The sequence below is a fragment of the Oenanthe melanoleuca genome, chromosome 1, assembly GCF_029582105.1.
Source record: "Oenanthe melanoleuca isolate GR-GAL-2019-014 chromosome 1, OMel1.0, whole genome shotgun sequence".
Lineage (NCBI taxonomy): Eukaryota > Metazoa > Chordata > Aves > Passeriformes > Muscicapidae > Oenanthe > Oenanthe melanoleuca.
In genome coordinates, this window is record NC_079333.1 from 1410212 (window position 1) to 1426333 (window position 16122).

Genomic DNA, 16122 nt, shown 5'->3' on the forward strand with positions numbered 1-16122 from the left:
AGGCTCCACCTTCCCTCTCCCTTGTGGCACCTCCAGCCAGGACTTTGCAGCCTCCCAGACCATCCCAGCTGCCAGGATTCAGCTCCTTACCTTCATGATGTTGACCAGGTCTGTCTGGTAGTAGCGATCCTGGTGTGCATTGGCAGCTGCTAAAGTGAGGAGATAATCATTCCTGGCATGGATTGCCTTGGAATTGCACTCAGATCTTCGGGCTTTTAACTGCAACAAGAGGAAACACAGCTCAGGAGGAGAGTCTGAATGACCCAGCAGACATCAACAGCAAACTCACTGTGTGTATATGTGTTAATACAGTGAAAACTTTAGGGCATGCACAGCTTTTAAGCCTTCCTAATGATGAGGGGACTCCTGATGGATTTTTCTCTCCTGCAACTAGAATTTCACATGTGGTCTTTAAAGAACAGTTTTAACTCTAATTAGAACAAAAAAATAAATTCCTTGCATATATTCCATATATATAATTCTATACTCTGCCCAGAGAATGTTCTTAGCTCATCCTTTGTCCTACCAATCTCCCTTCCAAGCTGTCCTTCACCTCTATAATTCCAGACAATTTGGGGCATTTGCCTCAAGAAATGAGCAGCAAAATCCCAGTTTTATACTCACCTTCACACTTGCCTTCTGCAAGCTTATTCTTGACTGAAAAAGACTAAGTTTGGACCTGGAACAGAAATGAGCAGAAGAAACTGAATTACTGCCTTCCAATATTTTTACAAAAGTATTTTTTTGCTGTCTGAAGGATGGTGGTATAAAAAGTAAACAAGAAAACAAAATCAAGTCAACAGCTATTTTAATCTGAATAACACTGCAGTATAAATCTGCTGCAAAACTCCCAAGCTCAAACTTTTGGTTGTTTTTGTTTGTTTGTCTATGTTTGTTTACATTCTTCAGGTATTACAGGTAATTTTATTGAAGTTCTTTTCACCATCCCTCAGAAAGACAAAAAAGATCTCTAAGGATGCCATCACTTCATTCCCTGAGACCAATTCTGAGTAACTTCTAAAAATTAAAGAAAAAAAAAAGAAAAAGGGGTGTGGTAAACTCCCATAAGACAGGCCAGACTCCAAACCCAAAACATTTGTTGCTGGTTTTCCTGGAAGGAAGGAAATCACCCTCCTTAGGATGTCAAGGAACAGAAAAAAGCTAAAGCCTCAAGAGTTTATCTCAAGAAATGAAAAAGTGTCCTGCTGCCTCTAAATGGACTGATAGCAAATTTGAGATGTGGACAGAAAAGGAAGTCAGGAGGCTTTAATATCTAAAAAGTGCCAGCTGACACACTGTCCATAGAAATGCCAATTTAAAGCTGTTACTTGAACTTCCTACACAAACCAGCACAACCAAGCTCTGATTTCCTCTCAGGGTGTGCCTGAGATAGCCACAACAATGTATAGAAGCAAAATGCAAAGGAAACCTGGCAGAATCTCACTGAAAGCCAAAGATCAAGTGCAAAAACTAATCCAAGTGTGCTTTTTGGGGCTGCAATTATTTCCACATATGCCATTATAAAAACATACTTGGCCTCAATATCAGCTTTCTCCCGCACCGCCTGAGCCATCTGTTCAGTCTCAAAATATTTCTTTTTGCCTTTAGCTAAATCTTTGACTGTCTCCTGCAATTCAGCTTGGATCCTTGTCAGCTGGTCCACGCACTGAAAAAAAAAGCATTCAGGAAAGAAAGTATTACTTTTTTTTTTTTTTTTTTGCATCCAAATAATATTATCATCGTTGTTTTGCTGCTTTTTATGGCATTTTATAAGGAAGGATGTAGTCTTCAAGTTACTCCTGGTCAATTATTCATGCAGGTCTTTTAAAACTGATCAGAACATTAAACCTTCTCTCTTCCTTTCTTTCTGCTGCTGTTTAAACTGTTATGATAACCACAAATTAAACATAAAAGTTCTGAAAGCTTTGGATGCAGTAATTAGTTGAAGTCATCAGAACACAACTGGGAAAAATCCAAAAGCAATCTACTGGAAGTGATACTCAAAAAAATGATTAATCTTTCCTTCTTTAAAATTTAAAACATGAGGCAAAAGCTGCCACATAAAACACAACACAACAGGAAGAAAAATGATTCTATTCAGCAATTCTTCAGACACTCTGCCAACTTAAGAAAAGCCCCCACAAAGTGGGAAAGGATCTCTGCTAAGAAGGATCTAGGCAAGAAAACCAATGCAAATCATCAATGTCTAGAATTAAAACTCTCTTAAAAGAGATTACTAAAGATTTTCTTTCACCCAAACTGGATTAAGCACAAGGGAGATTGACAGTCCAGTGGATTTCCATTTAATTACAGACATCACAGGCTGGATGTGGCCAGTGAAGTACCAGCAGCACCCAGGGGTGAGGTCAAGGAAACCAAATTGCCTTTGAGTCCTTCAAACACCAACCCAAAGGTCCAGCTCTCTTCATACCATCATATCCCCTGGCTGCCCTCATTCCAGGTCCAAAACCCCTCAGGCTTCTTCATTACACTAATTATTAATGCTATTATTATTATTATTATTATTATTATTATTATTATTATTATTATTATTATTACTATTGTAACCTCCTTGGGGAACACTGCAGGGCTAACGAGGCACAGTAATCCAACAACATAACATTAACTTCCCCCTACTCACTGCTAAAAAATAACTGCCAGCCTCCTGCAGAAAACAAAGTGGCAGCCAACAGGAATTGCTGCTCTTCTCACCACACAATCCTGCTCTCCCTGAAGCTGTCAAATTGCTATAAGGCACAGAAAAATTCCCACTAAAGCCACTGTTTGATGTGAGCAGACCAATAAAGCAATGGGCTCCAGAGGGGAAATTCCCTAGAGGCTGGTTTGGGGAGTGGTGGAAGGCAGAATTTGGGTTTTTGGAGACCTCTGTGTGCATCACTGGAAAATGAAAGGTAGAAAAATCTGCATACAATGGATGGCTGACAAAGACCAAAAAGCCTGTGAAAAGGACTGTGGTTTTCCAACATCACTGGGGATTCTGATGCCTAAAATCTCCTGCCAGTATCAAAGAATTAAAATATCAAATAACCCCAGCTGTTAAAAAGATCATTTGAGAAGAGTTAAATGATCTTGGTTTGCATCCCTGTAGGATAAAAAATCATCAGGAGACTGGATGCCACTTTAGATGGGTATTCCCATGTAACCTTACAAGGATTTTGCTGACTGAATTTTAATTTTGATAAGCTTTTGTCTGAAGGGAGGTCAGAACAATTCTTTCTCTGTCCATTATGTATCTGTTAGGGAATTCAAAGGGAAGGGTGAGAGACTGCACTGTGCAAAACAATAAACTGGTTGTGTAGGAAAATTAATCCTGCCAAGTGGATGATAATTCCACGTTGTAGGAAAAGCAGATCACTGTCAGAATACTCTGAACCAGAATGCTGCCTTGATAACTGTAATAACTTGTTCTGCTGATTCAAAACTGCAGGAATAAAGGAACTTCTATGACTTTAAAAAATTTGAAGATCCCACTTCTGCTGCTGACTCATAAACACTGAACTACCACCACTTGCAGAAGAATAAGGTACAATTATTTACCAGTAAAAATGTCATAAAATTGCCACAGTATTTGTTGGAAAGCTTCACATGAAAACAAAATTCTACAGGACAATAAAACAGCATTAATGAAGTTAACTTTTCTCTCACAAAACAGACATTGCACATGTTTCAGAAACTGAGAGCTCACATTGCACAAACATCTATTTAAATTTGTAACCAAGTATTTTACAAAATACTCCCAAAGAACACAGAACTAGGTACATTCTGGATCTTTGTTGTCACTTTGGACAAGGACAGCAAAAATGTCTGTTGTTTGGGTCTCTTTTGTTTTTGTCATTCAAGGGACACTTTCCACTATTTCAGGTTTCTCCAAGCCCCATCCAGCCTGGCCTTGGACATTTCTAGGGATCCAGGGGCAGCCACAGCTTCTCCCTGCCACCCTCATAAATGACTTTCAAATGAAACAAGCAATTAAATGAATATCCAGCTCACTGGAACTGCACTATGTTCTCTGCAGGGATAATTACTGATAATTAAACAGATAATTAAAGCAGCTTTTGGAGCACTTACTTGTGATACAGAAGGTGGCTGGACAATCTCCACTCCCCATCCTGGAGATTGCTCAAGCCATTCCTTCAGGTTTCAGATGGATCTTTTTTTATAATCAGAACTTTTCCCAACAAAAACCACTTGCAATTGTCACTGCAAACCCAATGCAATTTCTACAGCACAGTGTGAGATTTGCTGAGACATGTTGGACCAACTTGTATCTCATTTTTAGAAGACTCATTTCCAAGCAGTTATAATTTGGAATAACATCTCAGAATTTTTATCCCTCTCCAACAAGCTGGAACTGTACATCTATAAGATGAAGAGTACTTACATATTTTAGAAATGCCAAAATAAAAGATTTCTAAAAATTCTTTTTCCTTCAATAAAAATTTACAATAGTTTAAAGGATTTATTAAAGCACAAATACCTTCTTCAGCTGCTGCTCCTTAAAGCACCGGACACTCCTGGCTGGTTCAGAAATTAAGTTTTTATAGTTCTCACAGATATTGAGTCGGGACTGGGCCACCTGCATGGTGCCTTCCAAGAGTGATTTCCAAACTGAGTACATGCTCCTAAAACATGGAACACAGAGAGGGTGTGGGAAGCAAGAAAGGGAGGTTAGGTGTTCCATTGAAAATTCAGATTTTTAGAATCTCCTAAATTGGAAGGATCCTCCACAAAAATCAGACTCCAGCTCCTGGGCTGGTTTATGTGACAGCAGCACACATTTTTCCAAGAACTGCTTCTAAAGCTAAATCTAAAGCACAATCCTTTAGGCAGAACTAGCAAATATCTCCACTTTTAACAAACTTTTAATGGAAACTGTACCAATAATAAAGATTTTCCCGCCTGTTCCTGTCTTGTGATTCAACTTGTTGCCAAACATTTTGGGTTCAGTACTTGGAGATGGGTGGGGAGGGCTTTGGAGAAGATCTCTGGCACTGTGGGATCTCCTGCCAGGGATGGGGCTGGGTGTTGTGGGAATGCTTTATGTACACTTGAGACTGATAATTCAGTTTATTTGGTGTGAAGGTGCTGAAAGTCCCAAACACAAACCTGTCAATTTCTTCCTGTTTGAAATAAAACTTGTTGGAACACAAAGGAGACATTAAAACAAAGCATCTAAAACCTTATTCCAAATATTTAGGAGGTGCTGCTCAAAGGCCTCAGCAACTGAGTTATTGTTTTATCCACCTTTCATGTTAATGAAATCAAGTTTTGTAAACAACCATCTCTTGCTTTGCCTCCTCCCCTCTGTCAGATCTTCACAAAGAACAACCTCATAAAATCAAATCTCTTCCTGTCTTTTCCTATGAAACAATCCACACACTTATCCCTTTAGCCTTCTAGTTATTTACTAAAATCTATATTCAGATCCAAGCATTAATGCCCAAACAGATGCAAATCACAGTTGTTGTCCTTTCAAGCTGTTTTGTTTCTCCCATCTTCCTAAATATTCAAGTCATAAACATCTATTCAAGACTAATTCCAGGAAAACAAAGCTTCTTTTTTAACTGGCAATGCTCTACTACAATGGAAAAAGAAAATTTAACTACAGAAAAGCAGTGATTCATTGTTAAGTAAAATAATGAGACATACTGAAATGATAAATACAGCAATTTTGAGATATCCCACTGGTAAATTACCTATAATCACTTCGTTCCTCAGCTCTTATCCCAAGCCAGTCCTTCTTTAAGTATTGGCTAGCCAGCTTCTGAATGCTCTGTTAAAAGAAGGGGAAAAAAAAAAGGTAATTAAAATATCATTTCTGCTCTTATGTCAGATAAATGAAAACTCCAAGAAGCAAAAAACCATCAACAGCTCCTGCAAATGTACAGTGGCAGACTCAGAGGTGAGAATGTTGAAGGGAAAGGGCTGAACCTGTCCCAGCTGTGAGAACCCCATTTTGTGTTTCCCTGGAGCAGGACAGGGGTCCCAGAATCCAGGAAACATTTGCTCATTTATCACCCACCCTGGCACACCCAGCTGGGATCATCCAAGGCTGCTCTGCTCTGTTACCCTAGAGGATTACACCAGACAAGAGACTGACAAATGCAACTCATCTTTAATTATTAATGTTAATTGCACCCTTCAGTCCCTGTGTTTCATTTTGCACGGCCTCAGGAAATCAATAACAACATTTTTATACCCAAGGTCAGAAAGCAGCAGGGTTTCATTTATAACCACACAGGAACAGGAGCTGCTGCCACACCAGCCCCTCCCCTGGCTGCTGATCCCACTTTCCTCAACAGATCCCTGTGGAATTGGGCCCATCAACTGGAAATCACGATGGGCAGAGTGGAAACCATGGAGCTGGGAAGGGTCTGTGAACAGTGAGCAGCATTCCTGGCTCTGGGCTCCTGCTGGGGAACCACAGTCCCATGGGATGCTCCAGGCTGGGACAGAGGGGCTGGGAAGGGATCTGGGGGGGGCTCAGGGAAAGTTTAGGCTGGATTAGAGAAAATTCCTTCCCCTTGAGGAAAAGGACAGCCCAGCTGCCCAGGGCAGTGGTGAGCCCCATCCCTGTGGATGTGGCACCTGGGGACAACAGCTGGACCTGAACCATCCTGTGACCCTCCCAAAGAACCATCACCACAGAAACACCCCCAGCTTTTAGTCTACACAGCAAGGAAGTGAGACCTGGTGAAAATGCCCTTTCCAGCTAGGAATAAACCCCCCAGGATATTTTGGAAGAGCAGTCCTGGGGTGAGGCATCTTTGCCTCTGACCCACTCAACAAGAGGCATAGCCCAGTCTTTGTCATTTACACTTTCCATATCACGTTTAAGATGCCAAAAACAACCTTTTAATTACTCATAGAAAAAAATATCAGAAGTAGCTCAAACAGCACAAGATTTTATTCATGTCTCACAGCCCACACAGTAGTAAAAATTTATTACCAGGCTATGATTTGATCAATGTGTTCACACTGAAAAATTAAATGGTGCTAATAGATTATTAGTAGCAAAGTCATGCTCCCTCATATTTTTAGAACAATGCAAATTCCATTAGGTAGCTGTTAAAAAATCCCAGATAAAAGGAAAAATAACATTTCCTTTAACCCTGGCAGAGTAATTTGTGATGGGATTTGGAGTTTTATGAGATATCTACACCAGGTGCCAATTCCATGTTTCCACCCCTTCTTCCTCAGACTCCACTACAAAATCTGCCTCAAGATGCTGAACAAACATTCACAAACAGGAAAAAAAAGCCTTGCTGGCAGCTGAGGACAAGCTCTGCCAAAATTAAGACACAAAAAAGTCACAAGAGGGACAAATAAAGCTATTTTTGCCCACAGAAATCCTATCACTGATGTCAGCAAATAAACCATAAACCCAGTGGGATTAACCATTTATTTCCAAACTGAAGAAGCTCAGCAACCACTCAAAGAAGCAGAGAACAGGGAGGATAAAAGAATCATGGAATATCCTGAGCTGGAAGGGACCCACAGGATCACAGAGCCCAACAATCCCACCCTGTGCATCCCCGAGAGCGTTGTCCAAGCCCTCCTGGAGCTCCATGAAAAAGTCAGTTCCATTTCACATTTCACAGATTTGTGTTTCCCAGGGCTGCAGCTCAGACCTGATGTTCTCCATCACCAGACCTCACCTCAAGTCTATTTATGGATATTTTCTAATAAAAGCAGTTGTGACTGGTATTGGAAAGGAAAAAAAAATAAAAAAATATATATTTCCTGTAATATTTACAAAAGGAATCACCACTAGAAAAGGAAAGAGGGAGATGACCCAAATTAAAAGATCATTGTTAGAAGACTTTTTACATCATATTAACAATACTTTCCAAAACAGGTGTAAGGTTTTATCTGCAATAATAACTGAGGAGTGCTGATGACAGCAGATGCCCAAAAAACCTATTACTGACAGCAGAAAGCATGACAGACACAGCTGATGTAACACTGAGATTTGGGACTATCAAGCAGGCAGATTCAGTGCTGCCTTTCATTAAGCTGGTTTCGATGTCTTGCATCATTTTGATCACTTCTCTTTATCACAGCAGCTTTCTGACATGATTTGTTTTTTTTCATTATTTTGTTTGCTGAGTCCTCTTCTGGCAGGCAAACACTCCACAGAGAAAGGCTTTAGTATCTCTCTCTTCTTATTCTTGGAGAAAAGCAAGGTTATTCCCAATTAAACTGACTTAATAGAAGTGTGGAAGCCACTTTTAGTAATCAACAGCTGCAAATTAACACTCTCCATTAGCAGCAAGAAAAAGTCACAGTTTTATTATGTATTAATTCTGATTGTCAGACCCATCCATTGCTTATGTGCAAGAGAGCTTTGTTTATTTTACTTTTAAATGGGAAAAAAAGTGCTGGGAATGTTACACCATTGTCATTGTGAGGTGCAGGCACCGTGAAAAATTCTGTTTTATTTCAGCACTGCTGGTTCTTCCAAAATAAATTTGACAGTTACACCAAGACTCTCCTGCCACTGTAAAAACAGCCTTTGGACTGATAGCAGATATTTCCAAACCCGTATTTTTAGCTGTAAGAGAAGCAAGACTGTATGGGCATCCTTGTGGGTCCCTTCCAGCCCAGAATATTCTGTGAAATGAATGAAGTAATCTGTGAGGACTGGCTGAGGATGAAGGGAAATTGTCAACACAGAGACTCCTCCAAAAAAATAAAGGACAAAAAACCCCCACACAACCCAAATGCAAAAGTTGTACATTCTGAAGAATGCTTTTAACTAGAAAAATGAAGAAACTAGATTTATCCAAAACAAGAAATCTCAGACACTTCCCCAGTGCCCTTGGTTTTTTTTCTCAAAAAAAGAGATTTGACACAACTTCAGGGAGCTCAGGGAGCCTGACTCACTCAAACACAGCCAACTGGGGCCAAAAAATTCAGGAGGTAGGTTCATCAATCACACAGATGTTTGCTTCACAAGCTTCAAGAGTAACCTGGAAGAGATTTTACACCCTTGCCAATCTCTTGGAAACATTTGGACAGGGAGAAGGGAGCAGAAAATGCAACACAGCCTGAGAGGTGAGAACTCTGGTTTTTGAATACAGCAGAACCATTCAGTATCAGCACCCAAGTCTGGGACAGCCATTTCAGTGATTATTTCAAGTGATATTTTATTTACCAGAGCTAGATGCAATAATGGTTTAATGAGAATGAAGGGACCCAGGCAGGGATTCCAGGCAGGGATTCCAGGCAGGGATTCCAGGCAGGGATTCCAGGCAGGGATTCCAGGCAGGATGTGACGTGGCTCCATGTGCATCCCAAGCTGCCAACACAAGCTCTGTCAGACACAATTACTGTGCTGGGAGCTCACACAGGGCCTTAGGCAGCAGCACAAATGAAAATGAAAACAAGCCCTGGAACAGGCAGCACATGGACTTCTCCAGTGCATCCTGGCACTTTCCAAAAGGTGCCCTGGCTGTTGATCTGCACTGCCTTTAACATGGTGAAGGGAGAGATAAAAGAGGTTTCCCTGTGCCTGCAGCATCAATTCCAAAATTCCCTGGGAATTTTTAGGGAAGGCTGGTTATCTAAGGTTGAAGCTGCATCTCTTTCCATGCTGCTCCTCCCTCCTCAAGATGGGATATTCCTTCCCACCATCAGATGACTCCAATCCCAGAAAATACAGGCATTCATTCCTTCATTCACAATTTTGTTCCAAGATGCTTCATTTCTCTCTTTATTTTCAGATATTTGAAGCATGACAAGAAAGCGAAGGAAACAAAGTGGGAAGCTAAAAAATTCATGTACAGCAGTTAAATATCACCTCAGGCACTCCTGCAATCAGCTTTAGCAAAGGAAATGTCAAAGCTCTTCTCATTCACTTTGTTCATTTGTTAAAACTGTTGCTTCATTTGCAGCATCTTAATTCTCTCCAAAACAACCTGAATGACAAATAATCTAACTTTTCCTCTCTCAGCCCTCCTTTAAGAAAAAACAAAAACAAACCCTGGCACTAAGTTTGTCCCTTTTTTTCCAAAGGTTTCACAGTTTTCAAAGACAACACTCACAGTGCTAAGACAGGAAATGATCAGAGGATAAATCCACTGCAGCCAAGCTGACTAGACCTAGAGCCAATTTCAGATTTTTTCATCAAAATATCCTCTAACCTATTCTATTCCTGACCTTTCATCAGGCCAGGATCCATAGCTAACCCAGGAATTAATGTTCTGTATTACCTGGCAAAAAACCAGTGTTAGAAGTTTCTTTCTCTGGCTTATTATGAGTCTCCCATATTATGAATACCCTGACAGATTTTAAGTAATAAAACCATACTTTAGTAACCTTCCAACTGCTGCTTCTCTGAATTCTCCTGTCTTTGGCTTCCAAATTTCAGATATTAAGAAAAATTAATTGTAATCTCCATGATGTGGCACTGTGGCTAATCTCAGATACTTCCAACTCTGAACAGTTTAGAAACCAGAATAAATCCAGTTACACCAACCAAGCTCAGTATTCATGTGGAGAAATTATTTTCACTTTCTAAATTACATATTTTAAATTGCTACACTAGGGATATGTTTCTATTTGGAAGCATTCCAGGTTATTTTTAAGGCCTTTTGCTAAGTGACTCCTTTAAAAATGTCTGTGCTGATGTTCTTACTCCAGTATTTATCCAGTGAGTGTATTTCAGGCAGCCTGAAGTTTAGGGACTCTCTTCTCACAATTTTTAGCTCTACAACCCCTGAGGAATTACAACAATCCAAGCAAATAAAAATCCTCCAGCTTTCCAGGCACCAAGTGAAGAAGCCTGAGTAAAATTCCCCCATCTTTGAGCGTGAAAGTTGGAAAACAACAGAAGACTGATTTTATCAAAATACCAGGAGCTCCTGTTTGAACCATTTAAAATTATTCTTTCTTAGACTTGAAATAACTTTTCCTAGATTGTGAAGCTGCTTTACATAAATTCAGAGTTATTTTTCAGAGCTGGCTTTCTTTAAGTCCCTATGAAACTGTCAGAAAACCTCAGGAAGGGGCAGAGTCTCAGATTGTATTACAAGATACCAGGAGGTTTCCACCACATCACTTCTCCCTGGAGCCAAAGGCACATTAGCAGCTCTGGAGAAGAAGTTTGGTTGTCTTTTGGTTCAAAAGGCTGTGCTTCCTGAGCAAATCCCACTCCTAACAGATAAACCAAAGTCCTGGATCACATTTCGGATGGGGAACCACTGCTTTTCACAGCTCCTTATAAACCAGATTTCTTTTCCACCCTACTGCACTAGACAATGTCATTTTTGGCTGAGTTAATTTTTAACTTTCAGATAAACTTTTAACAACCTTGGACCTTGATCTTTAGACAGATCTAAAACTTAAAATAGGGAAATTCATGAGGTTCCACCAAGTGCAAGGTCCTGCACATGGGTCAGGGCAATGACAGGACACAAGGAATGGCTTCCACTGCCAGAGGGCAGAGTTAGATGGGACAGTGGGAAGGAATTCCTCCCTGGGAGGGTGGGCAGGGCTGGCACAGGGTGCCCAGAGCAGCTGTGGCTGCCCCTGGATCCCTGGCAGTGCCCAAGGCCAGGCTGGACAACCTGGGATAGTAGAAGGTGTCCCTGCCCATGGTAGGGGGTTGTAATGGGGGGGTTTTAAACCTCCTTCCTGAAATTAGAAGACTGAAGAGAATGAAGTCATGACAAACCACCTGTTTCCCTCCATGCACAGGTCTGATTGCCAGCATTAATTCCAAGTTTCCCAGGACACAAATCCCACATCCCACCCAAATCCCACCAAGTGATGACAAACCAGCACTTCTGCCATTCCCTCCAAAGAGGAGCCACCTGCACACGGGCTGGACCCTCCAGCCCTGCTCAGGACACCAAGGGCACATCCTTGCTCCGTCCCACCCCTCTGCTGTCACCTCCTCACCACCATTCCCTGCTGCTTTCAGGGATCCCAGCCAGAGGCATCCCTTCAATGTGAGTCTGGAGGAGCTCCTGTGGGGCTTTAACCAGCACTGCTGTCAGGTACAGGGGTTTTCTTCTCTGTTTGAACTGCTTAGCAATATCACTTTCAACAAGCACCAAACTGGCTCCAAGGACTCCTGGAATGCTGGTAAGCCCCTTCTCCCCACCCAAATGGAAGCTCTGTGCTGCTGGACAGAAAGACAGACAGCAGCATCATGATGTGGGAAAAAGCAAAGCCCCAGTTAGAACAAAAACAGAAGTGCAGCTTCTCAAATTCTCACCTTCCCCATAATTATCTCCACAAGTTCTGTTTTGCTCAGTGAGACCAAAACCAGGTACTTGCCAGTTCTGTAACATGTGAGGAGTGTAGCAATAATTCCCAAATTCCCCATCATTCAGATCTTGGGTGGCTGATGAAGGATGGCAATAACCTCACCTTCCACAGTATTTTTTGGCTGGAGAACACTGTGCAGCCACTGCTCTACTAAACAGAAGGATCAGGACAGGATTTCCTAAGCAAAGTCTGAACTATGGATTAAAAATCTGTATTAACTAGTTCACCTGCCACATGGAATCTGTTCAAAACGTTTGCACTAGCTCAAAAAGCAGGGGAGCACTGGAGGAGCTACAAAGGGAAGGTCAGAGTAAACTAGGAATGGTGAGTGACCTCTCTGTCCTGTTCCAAACAGCCACAAAAAGTTGTATTTAAGACCAACAAGTCATGGCTGCAACACTGTGGGTTCTCTCATCCTCACAGGAGGACTTGGCACTGAACATAATTAATAGTGACTATGTATAATTAATGGTTTTTCTAAAAATAATGCTATGCAGGAGAGGATTCCATTTCTAAATATTTACTATTTTGAGAGAAACCTTTCTGAATTTGTTTCACTCTCCACAGTGCTGCCACTGAAGGTGCCCTGTGCTATTCCCTGGAAGTGTCTCTGGCAGGTCAGCATTTCCTATTCTGTGGGAACTTCTTAATTAAAGGTTCACATGATTACAAAGCACTGATACAGCTCCACTCTATGGAGCACAAAGCTGATTTTTTTTCCACCCTAAAACAGCTGGCAGATAACTCTGAAATTGGCTGTGCTTCATGTGATATTTATTGATCAGTTTGCAAGTGGAAATGTTACTGTTCAGAAGTTTACCATGTTGAAGTTTTAAAATTAATTTTGAATTTAGTAATTAATTTCTGAACTTGGTATATCTTAAGAATATGGAACCTGCAATTAAGTCAGGTTTTGGCATAAATTTAAGTGTGTACATCATAATATGGGGTAAAAATAAAAATCAGCCAGATTTTTAAGGAGTTTGGTGCATCTTGTCTGTCTGGCAAAGTTTACATGAACAAATTTTGTTCTGCAAGCATCACCATTATTCAGAATTCACTACTCACTAATTAAGTAACTTTTAAATTCATATTTCTTGTCCATTCTGTTCCACACTAACACCCCCTAAAGGTCTACTTTAAGCCCTGCTGAAATCAACCCCTCTAATAGATGGTAATAAGAATTGTGCACAGCCAGTCAGTTTCTACAGCTTTATAAACTTACATAGTTTGAGACTAATTAGCAAAGCTCCTTTCCCTTAAGTACCTCAGGGAACACATATTGGCATGGAAAAGAAATTCTGGGATGCTGCAGTCACACATTCCAAGTGTCACTGGTTCCACCACAGCACCCCAATGCCTCAACCCACCCCACAACCACCACCAACGATTTAAACTATTCTGTTTTCCACAAGACACTTGTCCTTGATGCCAGTGAGCTTTAAGGTCCCTTCCAACCCAACCATTCCATGATTTTATCAGGAAAGGTTTGCCACTGCTCACGTCAGTAAAATAAAGAAATGCAGCACAAACTAGAAGAGCCAGGGAATTTAACCCCTCACCTGAAGGTCTGGGTTTGTTCTGAACCCCTCAATCTGCACTAAAAGTACAGTTCCAAATGGCAAGGGTGGAAGACAAAGAGATCTAAATTTCTAAAAAACAAATGAAGATGATTCACCTTGGCTGGACAGCTCTTCCAGCTGAACAAACAACCCAAGTGCTCCCTGGAAATCAGAGATGAGTGTGCACGCTTCCATCCGCCAAGGAATTTTGGCACCACGATCCAGTGATGGAAAACAAAGGTTTGGACTTCCTAAATGTAACAGCTGGATTGATCAGGCAGCTTGAGGAGGAGAGAAGGAAGAACACAGTGGTACCTAACAATGTTTTCAGCATTCTAAGCCAGCAGACACCAAAGCCACGTTGTTCTTCTGGTTAGTCACGTTTGAGACTTGCTGCAGGAAAAGGGACTGCAGAACTCATTGTTTCAGTGGAGGAAAATAAGAATAAGTACTTGATTTGTTCCTGGGTGAGGGAAATTCCAGTTAACTGTTTTTTAGGAAGAATACACATTCATAGAAGAGCATAAAAAATGGTGGGATTGTGTCCTGCAGGGAAATACAGAAGGAAGTGGTAACCTCAAAAAATTTCAGGACAAATGTGGCCAAGGACAGGTTTTTTCCAGCAATTTGAGACCATTTCCTCTCCTCCTGTCCCTGTTTTCTGGGAGCAGAGCCCAATCCCCCCAGGCTGTCCCCTCCTGTCAGGGAGTTGTGTAGAGCCACAAGGGCCCCCCTGAGCCATCTTTTCCCAGGTTTATTTTTTTGGAAAAAAGCCATTCAAACAAAATCATTTTAGATTCTTGAAAATCCTAAAACTTTTTTTTTTCCCACAGGAAAAAGTAAACAGTGCCCACAGCAGCAGGGCAGCCACATGAAGGCTGCCATGGGAAGATCCCAGGTGAATGCAGCACACCAGAACCAGCATTAATAATTAAACTGGGTCTAAAGGAGACCACTGGTATCAACATTCCTTAGCAAGGGGGCTCCAAAGCTCACATCCAGCTTTCCACAAGCAGCAGAGATTCCCAGGGATCACAGCCTCTGTAATTCCCTTCATTTACCACAGAAAATTTCCCATCTTTCCAAGATTCCACATTAACCCTGAAGCAGGAATTTAACAACAATATTACCTAGTGCACAGCACATTCCTTAACACCTCATATATCCTACTGGACACAGGATGTGACATCCTCATTCCTTTAGCTGAACCTTTAAAGTACTGCCTTATATTTCCAGGGATTTGCCATGGGGTTTTTTAATGTCCTTCAGAAATCAAACAGTAGCAGAGATTGAAAGCAAAATTTAAGGCTGTGGAACACAGTTATGCAAACAATACAAAATGTTAAGTAATATTTTAGTCAACCTAAAGTGTCTTTAATAGCATTTTATAGTAAATTTACTGTTTCACGGTATGGTAGTACTTTAAATCAAGGAATTTTTTTTTTTTAGGAAAAAAATCTCTATTTTCAACAGGACAGAAAAGTTGGCAGCAATAACACAAAGATGTTAAAGGCTGTGTTCATGTTCAAACATCTGTAGAAAAAAAGAAACCCTTCCACAACTCAGGATACAGGTGCCAAAGCACTCACTAAGGGGAAAAACAGTCTATTAGAAAGCAATTTTTCTCTGAAGTTAGAAGGCAAGCCAACTCTACAAGAGCTGCCAAGAACATCAGAGTCCAGCTCAGTTTGACTTTGCTCGCATGAGAAAAAAGAAAAGAAAAAAAAGAATAAAGGAAAAGAAATTTCTTCCTGCTCATTTAACAAAGAATTTAACATGAAAAACAAAAAATCACCAAGCCAATCTCTGCTCAGAAAACACAGAGAGAGAAGGAAACCTTGAAACACGGATTAATTCAGGCCCAACGTTTGCTGAGCACAGGTCCAGCCGGAGGAAGTTTTGATGTGGAGATTTCTGTATCTATTTCACACGTGAAGCTCCTGGACCTGGAGCCACCAGACGAACAGAAGATGAGAAAAGGCCGTGCCCGGCCGGGAGAGGAACCATCTGGCCTGCACACAATAGGGAAGGGGTGAGCTTGGCAGCTCGGCCCTGGGAAGCATATGGCACATTTCCTCCCAACTGGGCATTTTCTGGCTCCCCCACTCCGTGTCAGAACCCTCCCAGCCCAGAGTGTGGGCTGTGTGGGAAGCTCTGTCCTGCTGAAAATGAAGGCACAGAGCAGGGTCCGTGCGGAGGTGAAGCACAAAAATCTCTGCTGTCTCTTCAGAGCTTCACATTTTTCTGCTTTCTGAGTGGATTG

General features: G+C 41.3%; 1 protein-coding gene across 2 annotated transcripts in view; it reads right to left on the minus strand.

The window, feature by feature from the left end:
• The window catches only part of FCHSD2 (FCH and double SH3 domains 2), a 119021-nt gene that overhangs the window by 53122 nt on the left and 49777 nt on the right, over positions 1-16122 (minus strand). For both annotated transcript variants that reach the window (XM_056502889.1, XM_056502880.1), the window contains exons 4-8: positions 5718-5794; positions 4499-4643; positions 1533-1666; positions 625-679; positions 91-219 (exon numbers count right to left, since the gene is read on the minus strand). In XM_056502889.1, coding sequence (XP_056358864.1) covers positions 91-219; positions 625-679; positions 1533-1666; positions 4499-4643; positions 5718-5794 — 540 coding nt within the window. The remainder of the gene's footprint in view (positions 1-90; positions 220-624; positions 680-1532; positions 1667-4498; positions 4644-5717; positions 5795-16122) is intronic.